This window comes from Garra rufa, chromosome 5 (assembly GCF_049309525.1).
Source record: "Garra rufa chromosome 5, GarRuf1.0, whole genome shotgun sequence".
Taxonomy (NCBI): Eukaryota; Metazoa; Chordata; class Actinopteri; order Cypriniformes; family Cyprinidae; genus Garra; species Garra rufa.
The window spans coordinates 14,551,489-14,578,441 of NC_133365.1; the positions used below are offsets into that span (position 1 = coordinate 14,551,489).

Below are 26,953 nucleotides of genomic sequence, written 5' to 3' on the forward strand. Positions count from 1 at the left end.
AGAACGGAGGATAAATTCACACTAGACTGTTTGTATCTCTGGCTATTGATGTAGGGGTCAAAGGTAAGGAAGGCATGTTAAGTTTATCTCCCATGAATAAACGCTCAGGTGCACACCACTCTAATCCCTTCAATAATTCATTACTCTTCCATTTGTCCTCAATCAGTTGACAGATAAAAGTTTAATGCACTTTCCAGCACGTGTTGCACACTAACTGCAGGCTATTTTCCTGTTCCAGTATTGGTGTAACTCTTGACTCAACTGCATACTGACATCTAGTGGGAGAACATTAGAGCAACATATATGATTTTAATACTCTGTATTGCAAATAAAGCTGGTGACGTATTTAAAACAGTGCTTCTGGGACGGTTTTGGCCTTAGGGCACAACATCAAACTGGGAACATGTGGCTTGTCTGTATAATTCGGCTGGTTTTACTAAGTGACAAGAATTTGCATTAAAATACAATAAAGTTTCAGTGTACTGTACAGTTTAACTGTCATTTGACATAAACAAAACATAAGAATTGGGGATATTTTGACATTTTTAAAAGTTGATTAAACTGTTGATTTTGCTGCATGACTGTATGATCAAAACCTAAATGGCAGCACAATTTGTGCATTTATTTACTAAAAGGATAGCTCATCCAAAAATGGCAATTCTGTCATTAATTACTCACCCTCTAGTCGTTCCAAACCTGTAAAACCTTAGTTCATCTTCAGAACACACATTAAGATATTTTTGATGAAATCCGACAGCTTTCTGACCCTGCATAGACAGCAATGCAACTGACTTGTTCAAGGCCTAGAAAGGTAGTAAGGACATTGATAATAGTCCATGTGACATCAGTGGTTCAACCGTAATTTTATGAAGCTACAAGAATACTTTTTGGTGCACAAAGAAAACTAAAATAATGACTTTATTCAACAATTTGACATTTTGCATCAGCAGCACCACAAACATGCTTTCACATGTGAACGTGTGTCAAAAACTGACACAGAAGAGAAGAAATTGCTGAAAAATCATTATTTTTGTTTTCTTTGCGCACAAAAAGTATTCTTGTAGCTTTATAAAATTCCGGATGAACCCTTGATTTCACATGGACTATTGTATTATTTTTTTATTGATGTCCTTACTACCTTTCTGGGGCATAAAAGGTTTCAGTTGCATTACTGTCTATGCAGGGTCAGGAAGTTCTCGGATTTTGTAAAAGAAAATCTTTATTTGTCTTCTGAAGATGAACAAAGGTTTTACGGGTTTGGAACGACATGAAGGTAAGTACTTAATGACAGAATTTAAATTTTTGGGTGAACTATCCCTTTAACTGTTGAAATGTTACAATTGATATATGGTAAATTGATTGTGTTTATGGAAATATTATCTTGAATTTAGTATATATGAAATGATTGATACATGTTACTTTTAATGTTACTTACGTAAACAACTGTCTTAATTAAACAACTTATTATTTGTTATTCTATCATTTCGGAGAGAAATTAAAATACACAACAATTTGCTCTGCTGTCTCTAATTATATCTCATTCTCTTACTTTAATATAGTGCATTTATTTATGTTTTTTTTTTTTTGTTCTTCTTTTTGTAGCTTATACCTGTACAAATTGGGAATTGCCCCTCAGATCCAGGACTTGTTGGGAAAAGTAGACTTTACAGGTATGTCACAGTCATTGACAAAAATGAATGCCGTTTATTGTCGAACAATTTCAGGTCTAAAGTACTAGGGTTGCCTGTAACCACAGTACATCCCTACCATCCCATAATAGTAGTTTGAGTCGTTATTATATTAACAATAGAGGGTTTTTACGACGTGTCATCAATCGGCCATATTGGCAGCGTTGAATGTAAACAGTGCTACTGAACTAAATGAAACTTGCATGTTTTGCTGGAAATTGTCAATTATTGTTATATTTTGGGCTGTACTAATTAGTCGGAATGGGAAAAACACATGGAGTACTGCAGACTGCCAAAAGTTATAACAAATCAAGGAGAAGAGTGCAAAATACTGTCTGGGAACAAAAGGTGTTTGGCCAAAATGAATCAGGATTTCCAGGAATTTTGACTACATTTGTGTTTGTTCTTATTATTTCCGGTCAGGTAGGTTATTGTTAAGATATTAGGCTAATATCTTAATAAATGTTGCTCGTACATATCTTTACCGCCTGTTAACTTTAGTTTGTCAAAATATTGCATCCTTTCCTGCTTACTAAGTCCTTCTCTGTATGATTTAGCAGCTTTCCCACTTTTTTCAATAGCTTTGACAGCATAAATTCATTGATGAACTGCCTTTAACTGAAAATTGATTATTTACAATAATGCGTTACTTACACACTATTGTGCTGTTTAAATACTGTGCAGTTGCTTTGACACAATCTGAATGGTTAAAAGCACTATATAAATAAAGGTGACTTGACTTGACATAAATTAGCAGAACAGTGTATTTAGTGGTACATTAACCGTGCAATCCATGCTGTTGTTTACATCTGAGTATCTCCAGTATGGCTGCGCATCCAGTTAACTGACTAAATTGTGACGCAAATGCAAACCCTCTGTAAACAAATTGGTTTTTCAAAAGTTAAAACTATTTAACTCAGTCATAAATATGTGGTATCTGAAGTCTTTAGTTTAAGATTTGAATGGCATATAGTGGTACTCCCTTACAGTCACAGAACTCACAGACATACATTATATCCATAGCTGAAGTGTAGATCCACCTCTGTTAGCTCAGATCACAGGAGAAGGAGAAAAGTGCCTCAGGTTCAATAATAGTGAACACTCTGGAGAAAGCTGGCTGTTTGTGTTTGATTAATGATGGGATTGTAATGACAGGTAATTACTGTTTTAGCTCTGTTCAGAGTGTAATTCTTCAGCTTATTCATCTCATCAGGAAAATTGAGTTCAAGTCATAATGATATGGTATAATGAATTAACAATAGTGTTGAAAACACATTTAGGATTATAGCAAGCTGTTTTTGCGGGGGAAAAAATATTGTAGTGGTTTGATGTTGACACACTTTGAAGGTGTTGTAAAATGATTTAAAGTAACTAGGCCCTTGATTTGTTCGACAATTACGCATGTACAAAATGCCATAGGTTTCCACAAATTAATTGTGTGTCAGTAATAGAATTGAAAATATATGTAAGATAAAGTTGAGGTCAAAAGTTTACATACACCTTGCAGAATCTGCAAAATGTTAATTATTTTTCTAAAATAAGAGGGATCCTACAAAATGCATGTTATTTTTTTATTCATTACTGACCTGAATAAGTCCACAAGAGAAAATAATAGTTGAATTTATAAAAAAATGTACATACGCTTGATTCTTAATACTGTGTTCTTAACGAACTGAACGATCCACAGCTTTTTCTTATTTTGCCTAAATATCATATTATTTAATACAGAAGATACTTACATGTTTTCCCAGAAGACAGAATAAGTTAAATTTACCTTGATCTTCAAATTCAAAAAGTTTTCACCCCCTGGCTCTTAATGCATCGTTTTTCTTTCTGGGTCATCAGTGAGCGTTTTAACCTTCTGAAATAGTTGCATACGAGTCCCTCAGTTGTCCTCAGTGAGATAATATGCATCTCAAAATCATACAGTCATTGTTGGAAAGGGTTCAAATACACAAAAATGCTGAAAAACCACAGGATTTGTGGAACCTGAAGGATTTTCCTGAAGAATAGCAGGGAGTTTAACTGTTCAGGACAAACAAGGGTCTCATGAACAACTATCACTAAACAAAAAACACAGCTATGAATCATTCAGGCAACAACACAGTATTACAAATCAAGTGTATGCAAACTTTTGAACAGGTTCATTTGTGTAAATTCAGCTATTATTTTCTCTTGTGGACTATATGTAAACATCATTTATGTGAAATATCTTATTCAGGTCAGTGCTAAATAAAAAAATATCATGCATTTGTATAATCCCTCTTATTTTGGTAAAAAAAAATTAACATTTTGCAGATTCTGCAAGGAGTATGTAAACTTTTGACTCCAACTGGATGTAACCTAACTGATAACATTTTATATTCTCATTACACAGAGGAAGAAATCAGCAACATGAGGAAAGAACTGGATAAATATGGCATCCAGATGCCCACCTTCAGCAAGATCGGTGGCATCCTGGCCAATGAGCTTTCAGTAGATGAAGCTGCATGTGAGTGACTTCACCTATTTCATCTATTCATATGTATGTGACAGTACATCTTTAATGTTTATTCTAAGGTTCACATGTATTTGTATCTCTTTCTAATCAGTACACGCTGCTGTCTTTGCCATTAATGAGGCCATTGACAAAGGTCACGCAGAAAGCACAATGGCAGCTCTGCAGAACCCCAATGCCTTACTGAGAAACACACAGAAACCACTGGCCCAGGCCTACCAGGACACACTGAGCAAAGCCAAGAGGAAGAAAGAGGATCAGGCTTCGGGACGGGTAAACAAGATATTCAGATTAAAAGTTTAGAAAAACCCTCTTATGCTTACCAAGGCTGCATCTATTTGATTAAAAATGCAGAAAAACAATATTGTGAAATATTAAAATCTAAAAAAGCTGTTTCAGTGTATTTTAAAATGAAATTTATTCCTCGGATATGATGCTGCTCGAATGATAATCTTTCTGCCTACAAACCCAATGCAAACCACATTTGTGTGTGATTTAAAATCTGAATAAATTGGGTTCTTGAAATTATGCACAGTAAGAGCAAAACCTTAGTCATCCATAGGCATGCAGTAAAAAGTCCCAGACACATGAATATCTGAATCTTTTTGACCTAAATATTAAGCTCTAATTTACAGGGAAGAGTATTCATAATTTGCTGAAGACTGTAGGCATGTTTGTGCATGCAAATAACCAAAGTTTGCATGCAAAGCCAGTTTGTTTGTTTCCTATTGCAGGCTCCTTTTAAAAACATTCTCTAGCATTCCTTTACTTGCAAAATCAGCAGGATTTTGATTAAAAATAACAGAATCAGCCTCGCTAGTTAAATGCTGATGTCCTCTAACAGTCCTCACACACTCTGCTGACTCCAGTATCACCTGATCCCCTGATGTTGGCTCAGTTGAATAGTCATTTTGTTGTGTGTACACATCTACGGTTGTGTGAATAGTGTATTACTGCTCAGGATTTTTTTAATGAATTTAATTTTAGCCTGGTGTCAAGATCTTTTCTCACAGGCACAATGGTGATACCAACAACAACAGCATTCTCATTACTTTTCCAGAGCTTACCCTGTCCTCTGCCCCACTAAACCTTTGATTGTCCTGTTTGAAAACAAATCTTGTTAATAAATAAGTTGTGACATATTGTGTGTGTGTGTGTGTGTGTGTGTGTGTTCAGCGCTCGTCTGTTGCAACTGAAGAGAGAGATGTGTATGAAGAATTACTCACCCAGCAGGAGATCCAGAGGAGTGTAGATCATGTGAACAGTAAGTGTGGGACATTTTTTAAATAGATAGTTGGAAAAAATGGATAGTTATTTATGGAATGCACTGCAATTGCTACATGTGTAGGCACTCAAGAAAATACTCTTGTTTTTTTTACTGAATTGAAAATAATGTTATATAAACGTAATAATGATTATCTCTCTCTAGCATCAGCAGCTGTTCAACAATTAAATCAGGCTCTTGATGCTGAAGATCAGAAAGCCCTACTGGCCAGCCTTAGGTTGCCTGCACTTGGTCTTTTGGGAGTCCTTGATGACAACTCCTGCTTTTACCTGGAGCACTTCACATCCTACAGGGAGCATAAAGTTAAGGTACTAAAGCATACTTTCCCTATCAGGTGAAATTTATTTTCATTCAAATGAGTTTGTTGAGAATGTTCATGACATCTGTATGCAGGATGCTGGTGCGGGTGCTCAGCTGGAGAGGGAAGAGATTCAAAGGGTCATCACTTCCTGCAACGAGTTTGCAGAGGCCGAGAAACGAAGTATGTTGCACACATGCATGTACCCTTGACTAGCTGATAATATATACAATAGTCAACATTTGAAGTGGATTAAAACCTTTGATCAAAGTTGTCCTGAAGCCAAAACAATACCCGTTCTTGTCTTAGGACAACTTTGATGAGCTTAATTTCATCCACTTCAAATGTAGACTACTATAGACTAGAGTATAGTGTTTTTTTAGTTAGATATGAAGTTCTGTATTTCATTGTTTCTCCTTCAAAATCAATTACGACAAGTGAATTTAGACAACACAACATTTTCATGTACAATATGAAAAAATTATACTCTTTTTGAGATTTTCGAAACATTTAACAGTGTTAATTAAGTAGGAATTAAAAGTTAGATAAAAAATGTGTTTTTTAAGATTCAGAGGTAAATAGGGAAAATTATCTTAATTTAAATTCTGTCATTAATTACTCATCCTCATGCCGTTCCAAACCCTTTATTCATCTTCAGAACACAAATGAATATATTTTGATGAAATCTGAGATCCAAGAGCCAGCATGCGTCTCTTGTGCACGTGTGTTGAATACTGACACGGAAGAGAAGAAATACATTTTTGTTTTCTTTGCACACAAAACGTATTCTCGTATCTTTATAAAATTATTGTTGAACCAATGATTTACTATCTTTCTGGTTCTTGAACGTGGCAGTTGCATTGCTGTCTATGCAGGGTCAGAAAGCGAATTTCATCAAAAATATCTTTATTTGTGTTCTGAAGATGAACGAAGGTCTTACTGGTTTGGAACAACATGAGGGTGAGTAATTAATGATAGAATTTTCATTTTGGGGTGAGCTATCTCTTAAAATATCCAATACTGACAATTTTATATCCAAAGTGGATTGATAGATCAATTAAAAAACTCTAAAAGCAGCTGATTACTGATTTTGTACCAGTTCATATGGTTTTTCCTTAGTATGTATCTATGTGATTTTTCTGTTTGTCTGATACTACTGATAATTGTGCTCTTGATGGACACAGAGCAGGAGGCGGTTGTGGCTATCAATGCAGCTATTCGGAAAGGCGTTCCAGAAGAGACTGTGGAGGCACTTCTGAACCCCGAGGCCCAGTTACCCATCGTTTACCACACTGCTGCCAGCCTGTACCAGGCAGAGCTCTTCAGCCTGCAGCTCGGCTGTCAGGTCAGCTCTCTTACTCTTTTATTCCAAGTGTAGCTCTTTCTTGTCTTGGTACTTACAAAACTAGTTTTAATTTTTGATTTTTAATTTGCAGAACAAGGCTGGTCTTACTCATGAGGAGCTGTGTGTAGCTGTGGAGATGCTGTCTGCTGTGTCTGTGTTAAATGAGGTGCTGGACACTAAAGACTCTGTGGCTGTCATTGAGCAGCTCAGTGACTCTCCGCTGGGCTTCAGTGGTCTGGATGCTGACAATTTACAGAGGTACAGTGCAAGGGTGTAGATTTGCTCTGCACATTGGTGGGGACCTATGACAACACCCCCTACCCCCCCCCCCCCCATGCCCCGCCCACCAACCCCTCCAATGTTTTTTAATATGCTGCAAAATGCAAAATCACTTTACATTAAAACTGGCAATGCTTCGATTGATATTAATCCACTAAGGATTAAATTAAGGAATAGTGTAATGTTAAAGGAATGTTTAATAACTGACAAAAAGATAGTTTAATAAAGATAAACATGCCATTTAAACAGCAATCATTTTATTTCACTTTTTCTAAGTCTTAGTGTGCAAATCTCGAATCAAATCATTAATGTTTGCCAAGTCAGTGAATGCATTTTTAAAACTATTTGTGCGAAGTGGATTGTCTATTGGTGAACTGCAATAGACAATTGCATGGCAATATTAGTATGTAGCATATCAATTTCTTTCACAAGACTAATTTCTGACAAATAGTCGTCATTAGATTAGGAGAAATGACAGGGATCATATTTATACTTTTACATTTAGCTGTTTAATCTGCTGTTAGTTTTAAGCCGTATTCACAGACTATAGATTGCCCTGCTAAAATGAATGTGCGTCAAAGCTGTAAAAAATAATAATAATAAGCACTAGCATTAACGTTAGCTGTTGTCGTTACTTTGATGGACTTTGATGGATTCACTAGCGAACTTGAAGTGACTTACACTTTTCTTTGAAAAAAAGCTCCTTATGTCCAGCTTCTTTTTTTTGCTGCTGCCATCCTCACATGTATGTCACACAACACACCTACTCGCACGGGAAAAAAATCCATTGCATTTTTGGCGCTGCTTGTATCTGAACGCAGCCATAGCCTCTCACATGATAGCAAGGAAAGGCACAGCCAATCAAAATGTTCATATGTGTTTTGGGGGCGGGAGGACTCAAGGAGAGAACGTATCCCTTTCTGCGTGTCTAGGTTAATGTTGACAGCGCAATTTTTTTTTAAGTGGATTAAATTATTGGTGGGGACATTTCAATGGTCAGAGGATATTGGTGGGGACACATCCCCACCGTCCACCCTAAATCTACACCCCTGGTACAGTGATACTACTGACTGAAAAAGAGAGAGGTGTCATACTAAATGGCACACTAAGATGTAATTTACTTCATCATGTGGTTGTTTTGCTTTGTTAGATATGCAGACACACTGATCCGACTCAGAGCGGAGTCCCTTGCCCAGGGTCAAGAGTTCCTCACCTGGAATGATGTTCAGAAATGCGTCGACACTGTCAATGTCCAGGTGCATGAGGAACATGAGAGTGAGTAACTTTGGAATAAATTGTACAATACTGTTTAAAAGATTGTGGTCAGTAAAAAGATGAGCTCTTTTATGTCACAAAAGATTTCTTTTTCACAGAAATAATATTCTTTAGATATAGAAGAAAATCAAGAATCCTGAAATAATGTATTACAGTTTCCACAAAAACAAAAATATTGAAGGATAGTTCACTCCAAGATGTCGTCCAGGATGTTGTGTCGTTCTTTCTTTGGTCGAAAAGAAATGTTTTTGAGGAAAACATTACAGGATTTTTCAGTGGTGGCCTATGGGTTGAAAGTCCAAACTGCAGTTTCAATTCATTTTCAAAGGGCTCTACACATTCCAGGAACAAGGGTCTTATCTAGTGAAACAATCAGTCATTAAAAAAAAAAAGAGATTACATTTTATACATTTTTTATACAGATTGGGGATTGGGGGTTGTGCACAAAACTGCAAACAAACCCTTCTTTCGTTTAAGCTCTGAAATCTGTAAGACGCGGGGGGTTCCCTGGAGAAGCATCTGCCATTTTTACACCGTGTCTACACCGGACGTGAGCAGCGCGTGACGCAACGCGAAAAAATTAAATAGAACCTATTATGCTGTCTGTTTAAATGATTTGCAACGGTCGCTTTGTCGCGTCCAGTGTAGACAGACTGTAGCTGTTGCGGCGCGGCAACTGTCGCGTCCGGTGTAGACACGGTTAAACTTGGCAGACTCTGCTTAAAAGACCCGCCCTCCTCACAGGACAGTTAAAAAGACCAATCAAACTAACGATGACATCAAGTATTACCCAATCAAAAGTAGGAAAGGAGGCATCTTCATATAATGCGTGTGGGATGATTTGCATGAGACGCTGCTTTAAAAAAATTATAAAAAATACGGGACAAAACCCGCCCCGTATTGATTCAAAACGGGACGCGCAATTTCATTCTCAAATACGGGACGATTCCGTATTTTAAGGGACGGGTGGCAACCCTATGAGCTAGTGCAAGATGAGCATTTGTGCTTGAAAAGTATGTACTTTTTTTTTTTTTTTTTTACAAAATGACCCATTAGTTCGCTAGACAAGACCCTTATTTCTCGGCTGGGATTGTGTAGAGCCCTTTGAAGTTGCAATGAAACTGCAATTTGAAGTCCACTATATGGAGTACAATCCTGGAATGTTTTCCTCAACAAACTTAATTTCTTTTCGACTGAAGAAAGGAAGTCATTAACATCCTGCATGACACTGGGGTAAGTAAATTATCAGGAAATTTTTATTCTGAATTAATCCTTTAAAACATATTCTTATAGGTAAAGGCACATTTTTTTTATATTTTCTTGTATGTAATATGATAAGCAAATTAAGGTGTCTATGGCAGACTAGATAGCCTTCTTAGTAATGATATGTTTCATAGATGGTCTTTCAAATACAACGTTTTTAGAGAAAGTTATTTTATAATGTGAATCAATTGAACTTTATTTATCCAGTGTGTTAAAGTCTTACAGAACAGTTTTATTGAACAAAGATTCAAGTTGATCTTGAAACAACATGTTTTTAAGGTATAAACAACACATTTAGGACATTTTTGTAAATTTCTTAATCAATAACAAAATTCCATTGAATAGGTTGTTGAACACACAAAATTCCCATGTTCCCTGTGTAGGAGTCATTGCTATCGCTGAGATCAACGAAGCCCTAAATTCTGGAGATCCAGAGAAGACACTCGCCGCCCTCTTACTCCCTACAGCTAAACTACAGGGAGTCAATCCAGCCAACGCCAAACACTATCACGATCTACTGCTGACCACCAAAGATCTCATCTGCAAGGTGAAACAGAATAACAGTGCTGAACTAATGAAATGTGACCCTGGACCACAAAACCAGTCATAAGGTTAAATTTTACAAAACTGAGTTGTATACATCATATGAAAGCTCAATAGATAAGCTTTCTATTGATATGTGGTTTGTTAGAATAGGACAATATTTGGCCGAGATACATCTGTTTGAATATCTGGAATCTGAGGGTGCAAAAAAATCAAAATACTGAGAAAATCACCTTTAAATTTGTCCAAATTAAGTTCTTAACAATGCATATTACTAATCAAAAATTACATTTTGATATATTTATAGTAGGAATTTTACAAAAAATCTTCATGGAACATAATCTTTACTTAATTTCCTAATGATTTTTGGCATAAAAGAAAAATCAATAATTTTGACCCATACAATGTATTTTTGGCTATTGCTACAAATATACCCCAGCGACTTAAGACTGGTTTTGTGGTCCAGGGTCACAAATGTCTAAGAGGTTAAGGGACAGATTTACTAACAACTTACGCCAGTGCTAACCCTCTTTTGGAGTTAAAATAGTCAGGTTTTAAGACGTGCAGTGAAGAATTATCGCTGAAAAAGCGTGGACACAGTTACTTTTGAGTATGCATTTATATGCAAAATTCATGGGAGAACATTAAAATGAATCACGCAACGTGATTTACTAACATTTGCGCTCGCCAAATTATGTGTGTTTGCACCATTATTTAACACCAAAAAAAGATGGTAGTTTGCACTTGTCAGTTTGAAAATTATCTGGCTGCGTCTGTGTTCTTTAATGTGCGCAAGTCTAAGTCACACATAGAATTTTTCTTTTTATGGAATTGCACTCTAACGCTAATTTGCCCTGTTTAGTAAATCTGGCCCAAAATATCTTATTTCAGATACTGTTATACAAATTACACTTTTTACTCAACACTCAACTCTCAGATTTTGTGTTCAGCTTGAGTTTTACATTCACAACCTGAGTGTAAGTGATTTGAGCCAGGAGCCTCTTCTAAAGTATAAAATTGGAAGTCCAACCATAACATCCTCACAACCCACTGTTAAGACATTTTAGATAAGGAAGCCCCCCCCCCCCCCTCGCAGTCCACAACAAAAACATCCTGGTATTTTAAATGGCTCAGCTCATGGACAAAGCCTTTGAATCTTTAGAATTAAAGGATCTAAACTTCACTTGGGAAGTTGAAGTCTTTGTGAGGAGATATGAGAGGAAGGGGTCCAGACAGCCGTGGAAAGAACACAGACATACAGCTGCTCTGTAGTAATAATACAAGTCATACTGCTGCTGAGTGTACAGCCTCACATAGTGTGCAAACAGAAGTGCATTGCATGGAGCAAAGCACACTAAAAAGATGCCAAACACCAATGTGCTGGCGCTAATGTAGTGTTTCCAGTCACGACTGGAGCGATTTAGATGGTAGATGATGGATCCGTAAACAAATGTGATGACCAGCGATGGCAGGATGAACCCTAGGCAGATTAGGCTCAATCTGTAAGGAATCAAAGCTCGGTTGAAAGATTTTTCATAGGACTGGATATCGTGACATGTCACCAGCTCTTCCCCAAGAACACGGTAGCTTTGCTGAACCAGAAACTCAGGTGTCATGGCAATAGCAAAAACAATCCAAATGGATAAACTGGTGCAGATCGCATAGAACGTTTTCGACATTGTCCGGTAGAGGAACGGGTGGACCACCGCAAGGTAGCGCATCACACTAATACACATGTGGGAATGAATCGAGCAGTAGATGTTTCCATAAAAACAGGCAATCACCACCTTGCAGGCAAGCTCTCCAAAGATCCAGTCATTGTTATTGAGGTGATAGTGGACTCTGAGTGTGAGAGAAAGTAGCAAGAGAAGGTCTGAAACTGCTAGGCTACAATATAGGATACAACTGGAAAGACTCTTTCTTCCACCAAGGCAGGCTAACACAAAGACATTAGAGGGGATCCCAATGAGGATGGCTAGGATGTATGCGACTGGAATGATCCTGGTGCTGACAATTCCAGTGGTGTGATTGATGACGTTAGCACTGACGTTTATCACAGCCTCCTGGATGGATGAGTTGGAGCTGGTAAACACTATTGTTCCAGAAAATGTTTTTGGCTGAGGAGATTTGTTTGGCGAATTGATTCTGGAATCTTTTGAGTCTGAAAAATGTTAGAAAACACAGTGTTAAAGGACTGATATAAAGTGTGTTTCTTACAGTAAATAATTATATCACACAGCTTGATATTGAAGACAAAACGTGATTACATTTAAACTGAAGTTATTAGATGTATTATGTTATCCTTATATTATGTTACTGTCTTATGTTAAACTGTTTTAAATTACTTTTTTCCCACATCTATCCACACTCCATGCACTATAATGACAAAGCAAAAACAGAAGTGTCACAACTTCATAAATATATTACAAATAAAAAACTGAAATAAGTACATTGCATAAGTGTTCATACCCTTAACACAGTTCTTAGCTGAAGCTCCTTTACAGCCTCAAGTCTTTTTGTTTCTCCCATCCACATATATGATCATGAAGCTCAGCTAGAGTGACCATCAGGTTCTTGGTCACTACTCTAACCAAGGCCCTTCTCCATCAAATGCTCAGTTTGGCCAGGAGGCCAGCTCTACGAAGAGTCCTGGTTGTTTTCAAACCTCTTCCATTAAGGGTAACAGAGACTACATGCTTCTGTGAACCTTCAGTGCAGCAGAATTTTTCCCAGATGTGTGGCTTGATGCAGTCCTTTCCCTGAGTTTTTTTTTTTTTTACCTCAGGGCTTGGTTTTTGCTCTGATGTGCATTTTCAGCTGTTAGATCTTTTAAGATGTGTGTGCCTTACCAAATCATACCCATTCAAATGAATTTGCCAAGGTTAACAATCTACAAGCAATACAGTATGAATGCTTCTGAGCTAAATTGCAACTGTCCCACAAGGGTATGAATACTTATGCAATGGAATCATTTAGGTTTCTAATTTTGAATACATTTGCAAAGATGTTAAAACCTGTTTTTTGCTTTGCCGTTATGGTGTATGGAGTATGGATAGATGTGGAAAAAAGTAATTAAAAGCAGTTTAACAAAAGGCAGCAACAACAAACTGAAAATGAAGGGGTATGAATATTTTCTTCCTTTATTAGCTAGGAAATCTGGAAAACATTAAATTTAATTAAAAAATTGAGGTGACCAAAGATATTAAAACCAACTGAAATGAAATAAAGGCTGTTTGGTTTTAGTTTTTAATATTATGGGCACAGATAACAAGCAATTTTGATGCATTGTATTTAGAGAATAATTTGTTTTAGTTGATTGAAAATGTTCTAGTGACTTTTACAGTAGGTGTTAAAGACTGCGACAGTAGCTCTTACTGAAAGAGTCAAGTCAAGTTTTCTTTGTCACAAAAGTCCAAGTTCACATTTCTACCACATAGCAATCAGCTGTTGATTTTTAAATGAAAGCGAAAATTTGTCTTACCTTGAAGTGAGTCCGCAAACAATAATGGTAAGAGAAGCAGCATAAAAACTCTCCACATGTTTGAAAGGTTTTTCTAGTTATTTTTTTTAAACTATTGTTCATCAAACTAGACACGAACTACAAATGACTCTTTTGAGGATTACTCCCTAGACAAATAACTGTCTAGTTAGAAGTTTACGTCGAAGGGTGTGATGTGTGGCTGGTTTCCTGTATAGGGCTTTGGGAGTCTGGAGTCAGAATTGCTCAGTGCTCATGTTTCAGGCATGTCAGGAAATGCTGCGTGACGACAGACTTCCTTTAGATCCAATTCATGGTCCAAACTATTTACAAAGATTTGACCACAAATAGTTTGTAAAATTGCAAACAAGAATGTTTAACTGGTATTTTGGAAATGACTCTGGCCAAAAGTCCTTTAATGGATAAACGTGTCCCTGTAATTTCTTTCTTTCTTTCTTTCTTTCTTTTTTCTTTCTTTTCTTCAGATGTTCTCCTATCAGTTAAAAAGAACGGTATTTATTTTTGTCTTTCAGAATATCAGTGTTAATAAATTACCAGTAGAACATTCCATGAATTATTTGAAGACACTTGAACTCCAAAATTTCTCTCCATGTATATGCATTCACGTCTGTATTCCAGTCTGTTTGACTTCATCACTTCTTTTCTATTACTTTGGGAATGTTTTCAAAGTAGAAAGAAGTATTAGACCAAATAGTGTACCATATTTTTTAATCTGATAATGAAGAGCAAGTCAATGTTCATGTTTTATTCTTTATATTATTCAAAATGCTTAGTTAAAGGGATAGTTCACCAAAAATGAAAATTACCCAATGATTTACTCACCCTTAAGCCATCCTAGGTGTACATGACTTTCTTCTTTCAGACAAATATGGTCGGAGTTACATTAAAAAATGTCCTGGCTCTTTCAAGCTTTATAATGGCAGTTTATGGGTGTTGATTTTTTTTGAAGCCCAATAAAGTGCATCCATCCATCATAAAAAGTGCTCCCCACGGCTCTGGGGGGTTAATAAAGGCCTTATGAAGTGAATCAGTGCTTTTGTGTAAGAAAAATGAAGTTTTAAATATAGATATTTATGGATGCTTTTCTTACACAAACACGTCAGTTCACTTCAAACAGCTTTTATTAACCGCCTGGAGCCACGTGGAGTACGTCTTATGATGTCTAGATGGACTTTATTTTGCTTCAAAATCTCAACACCCATTCACTGCCATTATAAAGCTTGGAAGAGCCAGGACATTTTGTAATATAACTCTGATTTTAGTCATCTGAAAGAAGAAAGTCACACACATATAGGATGGCTTGATGGTGAGAAAATCATTGGGCTATCCCTTTACAAAGCTTTGCTCTTAACATCTGACATAATTTATTGAGATGCTATTTATATGAATGCTTGTTTAACCAGTGATAGTTGTACAGAATGTCTCCCACCTTGACTTGATTTAGTTGTTTACATTCAGAGTGAACTGGTCTGTAGTAGCAGATGATTTGTTTGGCCTGTGACAGTGTGTGTTCAGTTACACTAATTTGTATGTGGCATGTGCTGACTGTGTGTTGTGTTGTAACAGAGCTCTGGAGATGAATCTGCTGTGCTGTGGCTGGACCAGATCCAGGAGGCCGTGCACACTGCCAACCGGGACCAGGAGGATGCACTCAAATGTAAGTGTGTAAACGAATATAAGATTAGCTCTTCTGTTCAGTCCACAAATTTTTTTAGACACATCCCTATAAAGGATGTGTATTAGACGGATAGTTCACCTAAAAGTAAAAATTCTGTCATTTGTTATGTTCATGATGTTCCAAACCTGTAAGACCTTTGTTTATCTTCTAAACACAAATTAAGATATTTTTGATGAAATCCGAGAGCTTTCTGACCCTACATAGACAGCAAAGGTACTACTATGTTCAAAGCCCAGAAAGGTAGTAAGGACATTGTTAAAATAGTCCATGTGACATCAGTGGTTCAACTGTAATGTTATGAAGCTACGAGAGTCATTTTTGTGTGCAAAGAAAACAAAAATAATGACTTGATTCAAAAGTTTAGTCTCTTCTGCACCAGATTTCGATGTGTGTCAAAGGCATATTTGATTTGAGTTTTTACCATGATTGGATGATATATAAATAATCAAATAAACCTACTTCGCCTCAATCCAGCAAGTGTTCATTTGAAACATTACTACTATCAATATAAAATGAATTCTTAAGTTTACGTATATGATTTCAGTGGCTGAGGCAGTCGCAGACATTAACAGGGCAGTATCTGAGGGAGATGCTAAGGCCACACTAGCTGCTCTGCAGTGTCCTGATGCAGGTCTTCGAGCAGTGCTGCCTGAATGTGGTCATATCTACCACAGCCAGCTTTATCACTTACAGAGCACTCAAACAGAACAAGGTAACTCTATCTCATCCCTGATGACTAGTCTAGCTTTGTGCAGCATCTGCTTCTGTCTTATGATTAACAATCCTAATAGTGTGCATTTACTGATTCATTTGATTTTAGTCAGAGACAAATGCATATGTCTTGAGTTCCTGTAAAGAAGTTATTTATGAAGTTACTTATGAACAGCAGTTATAGTGCTATAATTTCATTTTTTTCTGTAGGAACCAGTGGCACTTCATGGGTGAAACACAAGATCAAGGATAAATATGACTACTTCTACAACATTGAAAGCAATGAAGGGACATGGGTTGAGCCAGATAATTTTGTCCATGACAGTTCACAGCTCACCAAAGAAGATATTCAGGTATGTCTTCAGCACAAACATATATGTGACCCTGGACCACAAAACCAGTCTTAAGTCGCTGGGGTATATTTGTAGCAATAGCCAAAAATACATTGTATGGGTCAAAATTATTGATTTTTCTTTTATGTCAAAAATAATTAGGAAAATTAAGTAAAGATCATGTTACATTAACATTTTTTGTAAAATTCCTACTGTAAACCTATCAAAATGTAATTTTTGATTAGTAATATGCATTGTTAAGAACTTAATTTGGACAACTTTAAAGGTGATTTTCTCAGTATTTTGATTTTTTTGCACCCTTATATTCCAGATTTTCAAATAGATGTAATTTGGCCAAATATTGTCCTATCCTAACAAACCATATATCAATAGAAAGCTTATTTATTGAGCTTTCATATGATGTATATATCTCAGTTTTGTAAAATTTAACCTTATGACTGGTTTTGTGGTCCAGGGTCACATATTTACAGTTTTTGATGTTGAATTAAAGCATGTAAGATCAGTTGTTCATTTCTCCCCCCAACTAGAGTGTTTTAAGCAGTGTAACAGCAGAGTATAACAGAGAACAGTTGTGGTTGGCCAATGAGCCGCTCATCATCCAGCTGCAGGCCCTGATTCGTGGATACCTGGTGAGGCGGGCATATAATGACAGATTGGAGTACCTGCGCAAGCAAGAGCCGAGCGCCATCAAACTTCAGGTGCTTCACTATTTAATATGAAGTATTGATACTTAACCTGATTATTTGTATAGCAGGCCACCAACAGCTTTGCGATTTGTTTTCATAATTAATATTTTACTGCATGTTATTACTATCATTAACTCTTATTTAATCAAGTTCTTATTTTAGAGAAGGCATACAGTGCCTTGCGAAAGTATATTTTCATTTTTTTCATGTTTTATGCTGCTGCCTTATGTTGAACTGCTTTAAATTACTTTTTTCCCACATCAATTTACACTCCATGCACTATAATGGCAAAGCAAAAAAAAAAAAAGTTTTTAACATCTTTGCAAATTAATTACAAATAAAAAACTTATTGCATAAGTCCATTGCATAAGTATTCATACCCCTATCTGAGTTAAAAATTGAGCTTAGGAGCATTCATATTGCTTGTAGATGTTACTACACTGTTAGTAGTGTTAACCTGTGGTAAATACATTTGAATGAGTATGATTTGGAAAGGCACACACCTCTTATTTATAGGTATAACAGCTGAAAATGCATATCAGAGCAAAAACCAAGCCCTGAGGTCAAACAAACTGCCTATAGAGCTCAGAGACAGAATTGCGTCAAGTCAAGGTTCACAGAAGCTTGTAGTCTCTGTTACCCTTAATGGAAGAAACTTGGAACAACCAGGACTCTTCCTAGAGCTGGGCTCCTGGCCAAACTGAGCAATTGATGAAGAAGGACCTTGGTTAGACTGGTGACCAAAAACCTGATGGTCATTCTATTTGAGCTGCATGATCATATGTGGAGATAGGAGAAATCTACTGAAGGACAAACAGCTCTGCAACACTCCACCAATCTGGTGTGACAAGACTCAATCCTCTCCTCAGTGAAGACACATGAAAACACACTTGGAATTTGCAAAAAAAGAACCTAAAGGACCATCTGTGAAAAAACAAGATTCTCTGGTCTGATGAACCTCAAATCAAGCATTATGTTTTAAGGAATCCTCAGCTCTGCTTATCACCTCCAGAGTACCATCCAAAAAGTAAAGTGTGCTGGTAGCAGCCTCATGCTGTGGGGCTGTTTTTCAGCGGCAGGGACTGAGGGTCTCTTCAAAGTAAAAGAAAAGCTCAATGCACCAAAATATTGAGATAGCCTTGATGAAACCCAGTCCAGAGCATTCAGAACCTCAGTCTGGGCAGAAGGTTCACCTTTCTAACAGGACAAGCACACAGCAAAATTGGCTTATAGACAACTCTGTGAATGTTCTTGAGTGGCCCAGCAGAGCCAGAGGCTGGGCTTGAACGCAGTCAAAAATTTCTGGAGAAACTCAAAATTGTCTGCCAGCCCTCATCCAAGCTGACAGAGCTTGTGAGGTTAAGAGGTGAGGAGAAGTTTGGCAGATAATTGCCAAATGTAGATGTGCAAAGCATGACGCATCATTACCTAAAAAGACTTGAGGCTGTAAAGGTGCTTCAACTAAGTACTGAGTTAAGGGTATGAATACTTCTGCAATGTACTTATTTCTGTTTTTGTTTTATTTGTAATAAATGTATGAAGACAGTTCTGTTTTTGCTTTGTCATTATGGTGAATGGAGTGTAGACTGATGTGGAAAAAAAGTAATTTAAAGCAGTTTAACATAAGGCAACAACATAAAATGTGAAAAAAAAATGAAGAGGTATGAATACTTTCGCAAGGCACTGTATGTAATTTGAAAGCTCTAAGGTTTAAATATTTTTAATTCTTTAGCATTATTTCACGTGGGTTTATGATTACAGGCGTCCTGGAAAGGCTACAAACAGAGAAGAGTCTATAAGGACAGACTAAAGACCTTCCAAGACAGTGTGAGCAGTGTGGTTAAGGTAACGGTGCTATAACTGATGCTCTTTTATTATGGTATTTCATCATCTTTTTCCTTGTTGCTTTAAAGTGCAATATTTATAGTATGAAAACATGTTTCTCCTATAATTTAGTTACAGTCATTGGTGAAGATGTGGAAAGCTAAACAAAGCTACACAAAGAGACTGCAGTACTTCAGAGACCATGTAAGTCACACACAAGCACTAATGTGAACGAGCAGGATCTTCATCACTTATACTCATGAAAATGGCATATTTTGTGTGCTCAGGAGAAAGAAATAGTGAAGATTCAAGCTTACCTTAAGGCTAACAAAGCAAGAGTTGACTACAGAACCTTGAGTAAGTCAATAACATTATATTGTATTTAATGTATGAATTAATTAACATTTACTTGCATTGTTAATTGATTGGTTTGTAAGGTAAGGTTGTGTTTTTCTGTTTTTCAAACAGCTGGTTCTCAACACCCCCCTCTCTCAGTGGTCCGTAAATTTGTACATCTGCTGGAACAAAGTAGCCTCGATTTACAGGAGGAACAGGAAGTGACACGGCTCAGAGAGGAAGTGGTCACCAAGATTCGTGCTAATCAGCAAATGGAAAAGGATCTGAACTTGATGGATATTAAGATTGGGCTGTTAGTAAAAAACAGGATCACACTACAGGTTAGATACAGTTTGTGTTTTTAAATAATCTATAAAGCTAAACAATCTTTTTTGTAATGATTTTTGGATATAATGGATTAATGAGATGATGTTACATTATCCTTTAATTTGCATATATTTCTGTTTTCCCATGAGCATCACAGAGAGAAAAACAACAAACCCGCCATATTTGTTTTCTTAGGATTCTCATGAGAGTAGAGGCAGTTACAGATGTCTAAACCAGTTGAGTATGACCCCTTGACCCTTCTAACTTTTCCAACTACTGTTGTCTTCTCTGATAGGATGTGGTGTCACACAGCAAAAAGATGAAGAGCAAAAAGAACAAAGTGAGCAAAGAAGATCTGGCCATGGGGGAAAAGCAAGGCATCAAGGGCCTGAGCAAAGACAAGAGGAAGAAACTAGAGGCCTATCAGCATCTTTTCTATCTTCTACAAGTGAGATAAAGAACTTTTACATTTATTATATATAGAAATATAGAATTATATATACACTACCAGATTTTTTATGTTTTTTAAAGAAGTATCTTCTGCTCACTAAGTCTGCATGTATTTGATCCAAAGTACAGCAAAAATAGTAAAATTCTGAAATATTTTTGCTATTCAAAATAACAATTTTCAATTTGAATACTAATAAGATCAATACTCCAGTCTTCAGTGTGACATGATCCTTAAGAATCATGTGACATATGTATTTTTTTGAGTAAGAAATTATAGAAATTAATACTTTAATTTAGCTCTATTTAGTTCTAACTTGATTGAAAGTCATGATAAAGACATTTCTAATGTTACTAAAGATTTTCATTTCAGATAAATCCGGTTCTTCTGAACTTTCTATTCTTCAAAGAAACCTGAAAAAACTCAGCTGTTTTCAACATAATTGTTAATAATAATAAAGAATAAATGTTTTGAGCAGCAAATCAGAATATTAGAATGATTTCTGAAAGAATCACGTGACTGGAGTAATAATGCTAAAAATTCAGCTTTGAAATCACAGGAATAATTTACATTTTAAAATATATTTAAATAGAAAACAGTTACTTTAAATTGTAAAAGTATTTAAAAATTGTGCTGTTTTTGCTGTACTTTGGAACATATAAATGCAGGCTTGGTGAGAAGATGAGACTTCTTTAAGTAAGGGATAATGTACAGGCAGCCGGTAGTTATCGCAGAAATAAGCTTATTTCGCGATAACTACAGGCTGCCTATACATTATCCCGCTTATTACACGGCTACTTGCCACATAAGGAAGAAAACTGGGCATGAATATGAATTTGAAACCTTTTATTGACATATTTGTTTTAAATTAACATTTTTATCCTTCCGCGGAGCGATATAGTACCACGTGACTAACATTCAAACTATGTACGTTAGTAAGACAATTTAAATAGATTAATGTCGAAATTTTCCATTGTAAATTGTAGTTTTCCAGTGTTTGTCACAAGATGGCGCCAAACGGTTATCTTTGTTGGCACGGAGGGATTTTAAACATACAAGTAGTACCGGCTATGCGTTATTACTTTGGAGCGGTGATTATTTGAAAAGAACGAACCTGCAAATGTCTCAACTGACCAATCAGAATCAAGCATTCCAAAGAGCCGTGTAATAAAAAATATTAAAAACTTTTGACTGGTAGTATATAATTTATATTTATATTTTTAATATACAGTACAGACCAAAAGTTTGGACACACCTTCTCATTCAGGTGTGTCCAAACTTTTGGTCTGTACTGTAGATATGAATTCAACTGAAAAAACTTGTGAAAAAAATATCTTTCAGGTGGTCAAATAGCAAATAGCAAATAGTGGAGCTCTGCAGCCACCTAATGGTAAAAGTTATTTGTAGTTGTTTTTTTTTTACTTTTAAAACTGGATTTTCCAAAAGATGGGTAAAAATCTTACACTAAACCATGTGAAATTATCCATGTTATCCCCATGATTTAAAGTTAGAAATGTGGGTCTTTTATAAAGTGAAATTTTACATAAAAAAGCAGTTTTTGTATAAAAACCCATTTAAAAAATATTTATTTATTAATTTATATATATTTAAAAAATATCACTAACCCACTGAAAACTGCACAAATGTAGAGTAAAAACTTTAATAAACAGAAAAATATACAGTACAGACCAAAAGTTTGAACACACCTTCTCATTCATTTGAATGAGAAGGTGTGTCCAAACTTTTGGTCTGTACTGTATATAATTTATATAATTTTTAATATAATTATATATAGATAGATAGATAGATAGATAGATAGAAATAATTTATATAATTTATATAATTATAAACCTTTATACATACCTTTCAAATATATATTTTTAATTAATTAGTTTTCTTCATTTAACAGACTAATCCTTCATACCTGGCCAAGCTAATCTTCCAGATGCCCCAGAACAAATCCACCAAGTTCATGGACACTGTGATCTTCACGTTGTATAACTATGCTTCAAACCAGCGTGAAGAGTACTTGCTGCTCAAGCTTTTTGAGTCAGCCTTGCAAGAAGAGATCAAGTAAGATAAATCTTGGAAATATTATAAGATAAAGATACTGTTTGTTTGCTTAAGCATGCAAAAACAATACTGTTTTGGAGAGGCCAGTATACCTCTTAATTCTTAATTAAAGCATCAGTCGTCAAATGTTTGTAATACTATATGTCTGTAGTTGTGCTTTGTAATATTGATTATGGCAAATTTCATTGTTACTCTGGTATCATTTTTGGCAGATCTAAGGTGGATCACATTCAGGAAATAGTAACAGGGAACCCTACAGTCATTAAGATGGTTTTGAGCTTTTACCGTGGTGCTCGTGGTCAGAACGCTCTCAGACAGTTACTAGGCCCTGTGGTGAAGGAGATCATTGAGGACAAGAACCTGGGCATCAACACTAACCCTGTAGACATCTACAAGGCCTGGGTTAATCAACTAGAAACCGCAACAGGAGAAGCCAGGTTCAAACACACACACACACACACACACACACACACACACACACCCCATCTATCTCATCTTTTACATACATCTTCATTTATACTATACTTAATTTTCCTCCATTTTTGTTAGCACATTCACATTTTTCCATACAATTTTTCAATTTTTAAGGACATTTTTGAAGTAAATGTATGCTTTTATTTAATAAAGATGCATTAAATTGATCAAAAGTGACAATAAAGGCTTTTACATTGTAAAATCTATATATTTGAAATAAATAAGGTTCATTTGAACTTCCAATTCATCAAAAATATTCACAAATTCCACAACAATATTAAGCAGCACAACTTTTGTCAACGTTGATAATTATAAGAAATGTTTCTTAAGCATCAGATCAAATATTAAAATGGTTTCTGAAGGATCTTGTGATGCTGAAGACTGAAATAATGATGCTGAAAACTAAAAAAATACACTTTAATAGAAGTAACAAAACTTCAAAATAATACTGTTTTTGCTATACTTTTTATCAAATAGATGCAGCTTTGATGAGCAGAAGAGACTTCTTCCACATACACTAAATAATTCTATATCTTATGCTGACCTTGACTTTTTTATTTATTTGTGCTCCTGTTGTTTTACTTTATTTCTAGTAAGCTACCATATGAGGTCACACCAGAGCAGGCTCTGTCACATGAGGAAGTGAGGGCTAAACTGGAATCCTCCAATCAGGTGCTCCGGACCGTCACAGACAAAGTGCTCAGCTCTATCATGTCATCGCTGGACTCCATCCCGTAAGATTAAAGATCATCCCAGCTTTTCAAGCTGATTTTCAGTTCTGATTCATGCATTTCATTTTCATATCACTTGTTAGGTTTGTCAGATATGCCTCTTGATGCTTGTATCATACAGTATAACTTTATGGTGTCACCAGGGGGCAGCACAGTTGAAAATACAGTTGAAACAATACTTTTTCAGTAAAAAACATTGTGTAATGTTTTGCTGTAATGCATTACAGTATTCTCATTATTTATTTAAGTGATGGGTAGTTTTTTTATTTTCATCTGTGATTTTTATTTTGCATCATTTGATTTGTTTTCTTTTGCATGCAGTTACGGCATGAGATATATTGCTAAAGTTCTAAAGGACACACTTCATGAGAAATTCCCTGATGCCACTGAGGATGAATTATTAAAGGTATTCTATAAGCTCTTTTCATACTTAAAATGTAGCTGTAATTGCTTGACATACCAAACCACAACTGCTTAAAGATTCAGTATCTCAGAAATTGATTTAGATGAAATAAGTGGTGCGCTCTTCTTCCCACAGATTGTCGGGACTCTGCTCTATTACCGTTACATGAACCCTGCCATTGTGGCTCCAGATGGCTTTGACATCATTGACATGACGGCCGGAGGGCAAGTGCATTCGGACCAGAGGAGGAACCTGGCATCAGTGGCTAAGATGCTACAGCACGCTGCCGCCAACAAGCTGTTTGAGGACGAGAGCGACCACCTCACTCCCATGAACAGCTACATCTCCCAGACCTACCAAAAGTTCAGGTTAGGAGAACAGAGCACTTTATCATTGTGAGGTTTGTTCAGGGTAACTAACAGTAAACACTGTTCCTGCTGGGAAGAATGAAATACTTAAAGGGATAGTTCACCAAATGACAACTCTGTCATCTTTTAGTCACTCTCATGTTTTTGACCTGTATGAAACAGAAGATATACTGAAGAAGTATACATTATATGGACTTTATACAAAGTACTTACATACCCACTGGCCAAAATCTGTCAACTTCAGCAAGAATTGTTCTGATATATTTATATATTTTCTTTATATTCATATACAGTACTCAGCAACCTCTCATGACACTTAACAAATTCAGCAATAACTCTTCACTTAGAAGATATAGTAAGGTTATTTGGAGGTACAATGTTCCAGCAAGTCTTTAAAAAACCTACCTTTAAAAAACACACACATACCAAAATTATTCAGGAATAGATTTTCTTCAAAAAAATGAGAACATCATTCTAAAAGTTACAAATGATCCCTTGATCTTTTGACATAAGAGGTCATTGTACTATAACAATATCCTGTAAGTTTCAGAACTCCAAACTTTCTTGTTAGTCGAAAAGCAGCTTATTTTGAAGCCAAACTGCCAAAACGACAGGTTAAATCATTTTTTATGTTAAAATCTTAATAACATTATAAGTAGACCTCAGAGAACAGTAAAACAAAAAAACAAGGCAGTTCATGACGCACTTTTTGATCAACAGGTGAGTATGTTGAACTAAAACATTTAAAGAGAAAAAATGTATTGATAATTAAAAGCCCCTGAATCATTCTCAGACTAAAAGTTGACAACAGTGTTACCATTTGGAAGAGAATGAATCAATGAATGATGCATTTATATAGCGCTTTCCTTGTGTATTGCCGTACACCCAAAGCGCTTTACAGTCATATGGCGGATCTCTCCTCAACCACCACCAGACAACTGTCAGGAGACTTATTCTTTTTATTTTATTATTTATAAATTATTATTATTATTATATTATTGCTCAAAAGAGAACATACCAAAAATACACACATGTAGCAAAGGTAACATAGAAATTCAAAAGCAATGGAAATAATCAGGCCCTTAGTTTAAGCTTGCATTGCATCAGAAGGAGCAGGAGCAATACCAAGCAATGTCTCAGAGCCAACAAAATCTATGAAGCTAAGATGCAGATGTCAAACATGGTTGTTTATTCACACCGGAATGACATACTGTAACCAAAGCACAATAAACTCATTTAGCCTTTTCTTATTAACAAAATGCAATTCTGGGAATGCATACTCTGGTCTCATGAGACCACATCAGTCATTTTGGATCTAATGGAATTCAAAATAGTATGGAGTTGCTAGAGGAGGAGTACAGTAAAAAGTACATGTTTCCAACAGTGAAGTTCAGTGGTAGTAAAGTTCTCATATAGGAGTGTATGGGTGCTGAAAGTATGGGGCAGTTGTTGTTTATTAATGCTGTCAGTAAAATAACTTGAAACAGAAGGTGCCACTCTCTTATTCTTTTTAACTATTGCTATTTGTAAGCACTAATATTTTATGTAGAAACTGAACAAAAGATTTGAAACAATCACAGATCGGAGGGTCAGAACAGGCTGAGGATATATGAAAATTGAGGTGAAAGGTGAGGAAGTGTTTTTGTGTGAAAGTAAGGCATCAGCAGAGAGGAGGGACATGTGTTGCCACTTTAGACACACATGTGTGTGTGTGTGTGTGTGTGTGTGTGTGTGTGTGTGTGTGTGTGTGTGTGTGTGTGGGCATGTTTTTGTGACATATCAGGACACAAATGTGTGTAATAACATGGGTATGACATAGGTATTACAAGGAGAGGGTGACTTATGAGGACATTGCCTATGTCCCCACTTTTCAAAAGGCTTATAAATCATACAGAATACGTTTTTTTGAGAATGTAAAGATATGCACAGTCTCCTGTGAGGGCTAGGTTTAGGTGTAGGGAAGGTGTAGGGTGATAGAAAGTACGGTTTGTACAGTATAAAAACCATTACGCCTATGGAATGTCCCCACATTTCACAAAAACAAACATGTGTGTGTGTGTGTGTGTGTGTGTGTGTGTGTGTGTGTGAGGGGGCTGGAAGTGCTAAATGACCTTTTGCCCAAACCCCTCATTCCCGTGCTGGTGAGTCATGCTTACTGGAAACTCCCTGCTGCTGTCTTTTCCTCAGATTCTCAGCAGCTCTGCCTGATGACATGTCTGTGATAGACCTGAATGTTTACACTTAAAGGAGAAGTTCACTTCCAGTACAAAGGTTTACAGATAATGTACTCAACCCCTTGTCATCCAAGATGTTGAAGTCTTTCTTTTTTTGAGTTGTAAAGAAATTATGTTTTTTGAGGAAAACGTTTCAGGATTTTGCTCCATATAGTGGACTTCTATGGTGCCCCGAGTTTGAACTTCCAAAATGCAGTTTAAATGCAGCTTCAAACGATCTTAAATGCGGTTATAAACGATCCCAGCCGAGGAAGAAGGTTTTTATCTAGCGAAACAATCGGTTATTTATTTTTTTATTACAATTTATATACTTTTTAACCTCAAACACTTGTCTT

General features: G+C 36.2%; 2 protein-coding genes across 2 annotated transcripts in view; one reads left to right on the forward strand and one right to left on the reverse strand.

The window, feature by feature from the left end:
- iqgap2 (IQ motif containing GTPase activating protein 2) overlaps positions 1-26,953 on the forward strand; it is a 71,887-nt gene that overhangs the window by 30,998 nt on the left and 13,936 nt on the right. Inside the window, exons 6-29 of the mRNA XM_073839782.1 lie at positions 1,603-1,670; positions 4,066-4,179; positions 4,280-4,458; positions 5,362-5,449; positions 5,615-5,778; positions 5,864-5,951; positions 6,953-7,113; positions 7,205-7,371; positions 8,543-8,667; positions 10,314-10,477; positions 15,539-15,629; positions 16,195-16,362; positions 16,572-16,714; positions 17,242-17,412; positions 19,162-19,245; positions 19,357-19,428; positions 19,512-19,581; positions 19,693-19,901; positions 20,183-20,335; positions 22,245-22,408; positions 22,621-22,845; positions 23,476-23,616; positions 23,935-24,019; positions 24,152-24,384. Coding sequence (XP_073695883.1) covers positions 1,603-1,670; positions 4,066-4,179; positions 4,280-4,458; positions 5,362-5,449; positions 5,615-5,778; positions 5,864-5,951; positions 6,953-7,113; positions 7,205-7,371; positions 8,543-8,667; positions 10,314-10,477; positions 15,539-15,629; positions 16,195-16,362; positions 16,572-16,714; positions 17,242-17,412; positions 19,162-19,245; positions 19,357-19,428; positions 19,512-19,581; positions 19,693-19,901; positions 20,183-20,335; positions 22,245-22,408; positions 22,621-22,845; positions 23,476-23,616; positions 23,935-24,019; positions 24,152-24,384 — 3,327 coding nt within the window. The remainder of the gene's footprint in view (positions 1-1,602; positions 1,671-4,065; positions 4,180-4,279; positions 4,459-5,361; positions 5,450-5,614; positions 5,779-5,863; positions 5,952-6,952; positions 7,114-7,204; positions 7,372-8,542; positions 8,668-10,313; positions 10,478-15,538; positions 15,630-16,194; positions 16,363-16,571; positions 16,715-17,241; positions 17,413-19,161; positions 19,246-19,356; positions 19,429-19,511; positions 19,582-19,692; positions 19,902-20,182; positions 20,336-22,244; positions 22,409-22,620; positions 22,846-23,475; positions 23,617-23,934; positions 24,020-24,151; positions 24,385-26,953) is intronic.
- f2rl2 (coagulation factor II (thrombin) receptor-like 2) lies at positions 11,580-14,163 on the reverse strand. Its single transcript, XM_073839783.1, has 2 exons — positions 13,955-14,163; positions 11,580-12,634 (listed from the first exon to the last, which is right to left on the reverse strand). The coding sequence occupies exons 1-2, from the start codon at positions 14,010-14,012 to the stop codon at positions 11,604-11,606; spliced, it is 1,089 nt and encodes a 362-aa protein (XP_073695884.1). The 5' UTR covers positions 14,013-14,163; the 3' UTR covers positions 11,580-11,603.

Bases quoted from the DNA above. Each gene is read 5' to 3' on its own strand.
- f2rl2 (XM_073839783.1), bottom strand. From the start codon at position 14,012: ATGTGGAGAGTTTTTATGCTGCTTCTCTTACCATTATTGTTTGCGGAC. The intron at 12,635-13,954 runs GTAAGACAAATT...AACATTTTTCAG, and splicing joins GTTTGCGGACTCACTTCAAG to ACTCAAAAGATTCCAGAATC.